Source organism: Mytilus trossulus, chromosome 3 (genome assembly GCF_036588685.1).
Source record: "Mytilus trossulus isolate FHL-02 chromosome 3, PNRI_Mtr1.1.1.hap1, whole genome shotgun sequence".
In the NCBI taxonomy this organism is placed as follows: Eukaryota; Metazoa; Mollusca; class Bivalvia; order Mytilida; family Mytilidae; genus Mytilus; species Mytilus trossulus.
In genome coordinates, this window is record NC_086375.1 from 26,680,804 (window position 1) to 26,688,966 (window position 8,163).

Consider the following 8,163-nt stretch of genomic DNA (forward strand, 5'->3'; position numbering starts at 1 on the left):
TAAATGTTGACCTTTTTCTGGGTTTTTGTTTATCTGGTAGATGTGCAGTGTAAAAAACTTCATAGCTTCTTTACATTTTAAATTTTCAGTAAGAATAATAGCTGATGACAGGTAAAAAAACAACCCAAATCAGCAGTAAACGAAGTAACCTTCTTCGGGTCTTCTAACAGGTTTACAGGCCTCGGTGGACAAGTTTCTTCACTCTTTTAGTTTTATTAATGTTTTGTTTGATGTTGTTTGTTGGTAGCTATCAAACAAAATGTGTTTTAAGACAATAATTTCCCTGTGTTTTTCATTTATATTTTCTCATATCCACCAATTTGAGATGCCACTGTACATTACAAACTGTGAACGATTTACGGAAATATTATGAATCATTTGATCAACCTTTTATGATTTACCAATCTGGTACAAAAAGGTAAATATACCTTATTTCTTTTTTGTTTTTCTTCTATTGTAAAAATTTAACGTGGGTCTTTAATTTGAATTCCAAGAAATTATATAACATTCAATGTTGCAATTTTGAATTTTTCAAATTTGTTTGTCCGAAGTCGATTGCATCATATATTGCATTTGTATAATGTATACTACGCAAAACATGTGTCCTTCTGTGTTTATTAAACAAGGTGTGAGCATTGCTTAATTTTCCGAGTCTTCTAATGAGCCTCTTAAACTATATAAGTAAATTTCCATATTTCTTTCTTTACTATTATTCAACAATGCTCCAGTTGACACAGCCTTGTTTGGTCTTGCTTCTTATTGCATTGGGTAAGTTCTTCTCTTGTTCATTACTTAAATAACGCTAGGATTTTTTAATTTGGGACTTTATTAAGGTCATCATGCCTTGCAGTCGTTACACTGAAAAGCTTAACTCATATTGTTGAGTGATATATTAATGGATGACATTGTTACTGTCGTTCTTTGTGCTGATATGAATTGTCATTGATATGGTTATATTTATAAATTGATTGTTTACAAATTTTGGAAATTTTGGAAATACTAAGGCTTTCCTACCTCAGGCATAGATTACCTTAGCTGTATTTGACAAAACTTTAAGGAATGTTGATCCTCAATGCTCTTCAACTTCGTACTTTTTTTGGCCTTTTTAACTTACTTTGGATTCGAGCGTCACTGGTAAGTCTTTTGTAGACGAAACGCGCGTCTGGCGTATATACTAAATTAAGTCCTGGTATCTATGATGAGTTTATCTAAAGATGTATCAAATTTACCAATATAAAAAACGGAATTCGCCCTATTAAACATACTGCTGTCATCCTCATAAACAAGGCAGAACATGCTAAATGTTCTTGTAAATATTGTTTTGGTCAATTAGAACGTCCTTTAATGTGCCCATTTCTTAACTTTGCATTAGATTACTTCACTTTATTCATAATGAATTAAAAGATATTCTAACATGCTGTATGTCAGGAATGGCTTAATATTCTTGAGCACATGTTAGCATATCAGTTAGTTAAGCTGGTGGTGTTGCTCCATCATAGATTTTTCATGTATAGTGCTTCGTGATTTTCTATGTTGTTTCTTGTGTACCATTATTTGTCTGATTATCTTTTTCATTTTTCGCCATGGTTTGTCAGTTTATTTTCGCTGTATGAGTTTGACTGTTCCTCTGGTTTCCTTCGCTCCTCTTTTTAAAAAACTGGGTCCTATCCTAAATAATTTAACCTATGTCATTCCCACAATATCTTCCACGACCTTAATTGAAAATAATCACCAGGTTTAGTGCTAAAGATTTGTGTGTTCTTCTCTCATTCCGGCTTTCTATATCAATATTAACTGGCCATCATCATAACAACAAGGTCGCTGACAGTGGCCTTGTACACCCCCAAAAAAACCAAACACGCCTATAAATCATTGCCATCCATTATATAAGACATATTGCAACTAAAGTCACACAAAGAAATTTTCAAAATTGTAAGAGGCGATTTCTAAAAGAAGGCATAAAGAGTATTAACCTCTCTTTTAGCAAATGGAAGTGGTTACGGAAATGGTAAAACAACAAAAGTTGTTGTAGATAAAGGAAATGGATATGGTTATGATGACGATGCTTATGGAAATGGTAAAGCAAGCAAAATTGTTGTTAATAAAGGAAATGACTATGGTTACGAAAACGACGGTTATGGAAATGATAAAACAACGAAAATTGTTGTAAATAAAGGAAATGGATATGGTTACGATCATGACAGTTACGGGACCGATAAAACAACAAAAATTGTAGTAAATAAAGGAAGTGGTTATGGTTACAACGGTTATAGAAATAGAAGAACAAATATCATTGTAAATAAAGGAAGTGGATATGGTAATGGTTACAACGGTTATGGAAATGGATATGGTTATGGAAATATATATGGTTATGGAAATAGATACGGTTATAGAAATGGCAGAACAAATATCATTGTAAATAAAGGAAGTGGATATGGTAATGATTACAACGGTTATAGAAATGGATATGGTTATGGAAATATATTTGGTTATGGAAATAGATATGGTTATAGAAATATATATGGTTATGGAAATAGATACGGTTATAGAAATGGCAGAACAAATATCATTGTAAATAAAGGAAGTGGAAATGGTTACAATAACAACGGCTATGGAAATGGATATGGCTATGGAAATATATTTGGTTATGGAAATAGATATGGTTATAGAAATATATATGGTTATGGAAATAGATACGGTTATAGAAATGGCAGAACAAATATCATTGTAAATAAAGGAAGTGGATATGGTTACAATAACAACGGCTATGGAAATGGATATGGCTATGGAAATATATTTGGTTATGGAAATATATATGGTTATGGAAATAGATATGGTTATGGTGACAACGGTAATAGAAATGGAAGAACAAATATCATTGTAAATAAAGGAAGTGGATATGGTTACAATAACTACGGCTATGGAAACGGATATGGTTATGGAAATAGATATGGTTATGGTAATATATATGGTTATGGTGATAACGGTTATGGAAATGGAAAAACAAATATCATTGTAAATAAAGGAAGGGGTTATGGTTACAATAACGGTGGCTTTGGAAATGGATATGGCTATGGAAATATATTTGGTTATGGAAATATATATGGTTATGGAAATATATATGGTTATGGAAATATATATGGTCATGGAAATGGAAAAACAAATATCATTGTGAATAAAGGAAGTGGATATGGTTACAATAACTACGGCTATAGAAACGGATATGGTTACGGAAATATATATGGTTATGGTAATATATATGGTTATGGAAATGGATATGGTTATGGTGACAACGGTTATAGAAATGGAAGAACAAATATCATTGTAAATAAAGGAAGTGGATATGGTTACAATAACGACGGATATGGAAACGGGTATGATGATGGTTATAACAGTTACGGAAATGGAAAAACAACAAAAATTGTAGTAAATAGAGGAAATGGATATGGTTACAATAACAACGGTTATGGAAATGATAAAACTCACATCATAGTTAATAAAGGACGCGGATACGGTTACAATAACGACGGTTATGGATATGGTTATGGAAATGGGTATGGTTATGGTTACTATGGTAATGGAAATGGAAAAACAAAAATCATAGTAAACAAAGGAAGTGAATATGGTTACCATAACGACGGTTATGGAAATATCAAAGACAAACTGTTTTATAAATATTAATGACGAGTAAGACTTTCCAATTTTAAAGTAAGTCATTCAAAATTTATAAGATGATAAATTAAGAAAAAATCAAACAGAACGAAACACAAAACATGTATATTATTATCGATAAATGATACCTCCCCTAAAAAATGATCGCATACGGTAAATATAGTCAAATAAAACATTGTCGATGTTAAATACAAAACGTGTTAACATTTTAGGAAAATGAGAGGATTTTCTTCATTAGTGATACTACATGTGGAGAGTCAATTACCTGCAGTTCTCAAATAAACTAATTATAGAATCGAAACATTAATCAGCTCCAGCTTCACTTATGGCACCCGTCGTGCACCCGAATGATTAATTAACGTTTATGCAAACCATACAAATAATTTTGAAATAATATAGCAAAATTTTTCAAATCAAGCAAGAAAAAACATCAGAAAATGTTGATTGTAATCATGCTACGGTGTGGCAAAACTTTAGGTGTCGTTTTATGTTATTTAATCAAAGAAATAAATACAATGAGTTGTTGAAAGTTTTGATTTGTTACTACAATATCAGATTCATGTTGTGTTTTTCGAACTCACGAAAACAAAGTTTTTTTTTATGTATATCTAAAAAGTAAAATTACAAAAATACTAAACTCCGAGGAAAATTTAAAACAGAAAGTCCGTAATCAAATGGCAAAATCAAAACCTCAAACACATAAAATGAATTGATAACAACGGTCATATTCCTGACTTGGTACAGGCATTTTCTTAAGCAGAAAATGGTGAATTGAACCTGGTTTTATAGCTAGCTAAACATCTCACTTGTATGACAGTCGCATCGAATGTCATTAAATTGACATGTGTTAACTTACATTCATACAACGAATATAAAAGAAAATAGATGTTAAAACTTTTTTTTTCAGATGAAGCAGGAATATACTGGCTACACAGACATTTTTGTTTCTTTTTCCAATAAAACAATTCAAAGCATCTTTGAGATATTGTTATTTGATTAATTAGTTATCAAAGATACCAGGATTATAATTTGATACGCGAGAGTTTCGTCTACATAAGACTCATCAGATCAAAATAGTTGTAAAGCCAAGGAAGATCAAATTTGAAGAGCATTTAGAACCCAAAATTTCAAAAAAGTGTGCTTAGCGGGTTGATATGAAACATTTATTTACTGCTTTCCCTTTCCGACATGTTTTCACATGGCTTTTCGATATAACTCGGCAAATAAACATCGATGCTACGTTTTAGTACAAATCATAACAAAGAAGGATGCAAATCAAATATTAGGAAATAAGAAAATACATTAGGAAAAATGAACGACAAGCATTATATAATAAATACATTTTGTAAAAGTTTTAAATTATTTTTTGTCTTTTTTCCTTTTGCTGAAGTATATAAATATATATGAAAATAACAAATTCATCAAACAATGTTATGTGATTTTTGTTATAGACATATTGCAAAAGACAAATGATAAGCATTTATATGCTCGTTCACTTGTTCACATCTCCATGTGAAATTATAATTGTTTTGTATAGATATTAAACGACAAAATGTCTTTTTTGTGACGTTTGTATATCTGACGCCCAACACGCGAAACAAGGAATGTGGGTTTTTTTAATTTGATAGACGCTTTTTGTGTGCTTGTAAATGTTTGTTTGACTTGAGATTGTAACACAGTGATGACTGCTGTAACCATGTTTTGACTATTTTACCGATTGTGTCTGTTTTGTTCACGCATCGTTGTTAAAATAACTGAATTTGATGCGACTGTCATAAAAGTGAAAGGTTTAGCGCTATGAAACCAGGTTCAAACCACCATTTTCTACATTTGAAAATGCCTGTTCCAAGTCAGAAATATGACAGTTGTTGTCCTTTCGGTTTTGATGTGGGTTTTTTATTTTGCCATGTGATTAGGGACTTTCCGATTGAATTTTCCTCAGAGTTCAGTATTTTGTAATTTTTCTTTTCACTGTGCTCACTTGACAAAAAAACTTTCTTTTGTTACTCGCAACATATTTTCTTCATAAGCAGTCTACAATTTCGATAATCAGTTCTCTTAAACAATTATAAAAAATCGCATTAGCACCTTAGGTAAAAAGTTAAGGAACCCAAATTCATCAATCGTGCCAAAACATAGAAAGTGCCAAAACATTCATTTTCTATCAGGTTTACCTTTCTATAAAATATAAGCACAACATCATCACATATATTTGCCTTTGTAGAAAAAGAACAACAAAAAAAGACGAAAAGAAAATTTTGGGAAGGTCAGCATACTCTGGAAATTAATCTTGGAAAGCAAATTAACAAATAAGGAGGTCAACAGGTGGTTTCTGATTCAAACTTCAAACTCATCACCTCCCCAAAAATATACAAATCCCTTCCTGATACTTCCACTTCCATCCCTATCTTTCATTCACATGTTATTGTATCCCTGTACAACTCCTTATCTATTTACTATTTTAGGTAAACATTTCTGCAAACGAATACCATGGTTACAAATTATAAATTTACTTTCATTGTCCTCACTTGATAAATCGATAAGTACATTTGATGGAGCAAGTTAAACTGCCCAGAACTTCTCACTATTAGGACTGTTTGTGTTGTTCACACGTCGTTTTTAATATTACAATGTATTGAATTTAATGAGACTGTCGTACAAATGAGTGATTTAGCTAGCTATATCCACCATTTGCTACAGAATATTCGCACTACCGAATAAGTTTGGGTTTGAATTTGTTCACCCGAAGAGGCAGACGGGCTACTCTTGGCAAAATTACAATACATAATGAAGGGGGATCAACGTAACCTCAATTGTTAACGTCACTCTATATTGAGCCTGTCTTGTTAAAATTGGTTTCAGATTATTATTACATTTTTATCAGTGTTATTGGGAAATGACACATGTTGAGTTTGTTGTATGCTGTGAAAATGATACACAAGATCATGAACAAATAATAGAACATAAAGACCACAAACTTCTACATTGAAAACCAAAATATTAGCAACACAATTTAACAAACTAGAGTGCTCCGAAAATTTCATAATTTTCAGCTCCTGTTGACATCCATCGTTTAGTTCATTTTAGAATTGGGTAAATTGTATGAATTATAAATAGCAGTTTGGTTAATGTGTTAACGCTAAGACATATCTAAACGAAGTTATTGTGTTGTTATCATTTGTTCTAATTAAAAGGTACAACTCCTTGAAATTAAAAATTGAAAAGAATTATGAATTTGTCACATATCTTTCATTGGATGTGCAATAGACAGAAATCAATATTTTTATTTTTGAAAATGTCTTACATATTGGCTTTAGAGCTTCGATTTCCAGCATTAAATGCATAATTGCTTAAAATGCATAAATAAGAATCATTTTGAGATTTGGCCATCCACATTAAGTTATTATTCAAGACCTAGCCAAAATTGATGTTTTGCTTATGAACTAAAATCTAAAAACAAATTAGCAAAAAGTAAAATCACAAAAATACTGAAATCAGAGGAAAATCATTTCGGAAAGTCCATAATCACATGGCAAAATCAAATAACAAAACGCATCAAAAACGAATGGACAAGAACTGTCATATTCCTGACTTGGCATTTTCAAATGTAGAAATAAATTCTGTTTTTATACACAAATTCTATAAACAAGTCCATATTCCATGAAAGCTTTAAATTTATGCTCTAAGAGGTTGGAACTTTACTTGAAAAATAGTTCGTTATCAAGGGTAAGAGAAAAGTCTTATAAATAATGTGGAATAATTAAACTGGTCAATGGTATAATTATAATAATATAATGCACATGCATTAACACTTCAGCATTGGTGGTCACGCTTCCGTAAAGAAAACATAAAACATCAGATGTGGTCACTATAATTAATTGAACTGCAACCTTATTAATGCAGAACGTTAAATATCAAAATAGGGCATTTTATGGTGTGGACAATAGTCCATCATCATTATATTCAAATATGTTTCTATAACTAATCAAGAAAACAATATTTAACACTCTGACAAGAGAGATATCATAGTCATTTTAATGGAACATTTTTAACACACGCGTGTCAGAAGTAATTTATTATTAATATTTCTTGCCAGGATTGTCAAAGATAAAAATAAGTAAAGACGTTAGTTTTTGTACAAGTTTCACTCATAATCCAAAACTTTCGTCATTAGTTTTCTATGTTGTGTTTTGTATACTAGTGTAGGTCTTTTGGTCTTTTTTTGTTTCTTGTCGTGGTGTTGTAAACAAATGTCCGGCAATGAGTTTGAATATCCCTTTTGCCTCTATTATAAAACCTTGTTGAATCACAATATTTTAGATATATTTATGTATGCAACATATTGATTATACAGAAATGCAAAAACAGTGTATATGATTATTCGAAACATTTGAATTGATTTGTATCTGTTATGGTCCCAATTGGTTGTATTATCAGTATAAGAAGTCACTTTTTATTTTAATATTCATTTTTTTTTAATCTGTAAAATTG

The 8,163-nt window shown here is 31.0% G+C and overlaps 1 protein-coding gene across 1 annotated transcript; it reads left to right on the plus strand.

Annotated features, from left to right (window-relative positions):
- Nucleotides 1–719: 719 nt before the first annotated feature.
- Nucleotides 720–3,702, plus strand: LOC134709324 (uncharacterized). The gene is made up of 2 exons (XM_063569492.1): nucleotides 720–768; nucleotides 1,985–3,702. The coding sequence occupies exons 1-2, from the start codon at nucleotides 720–722 to the stop codon at nucleotides 3,679–3,681; spliced, it is 1,746 nt and encodes a 581-aa protein (XP_063425562.1). The 3' UTR covers nucleotides 3,682–3,702.
- The last annotated feature ends 4,461 nt before the right edge of the window (nucleotides 3,703–8,163 follow it).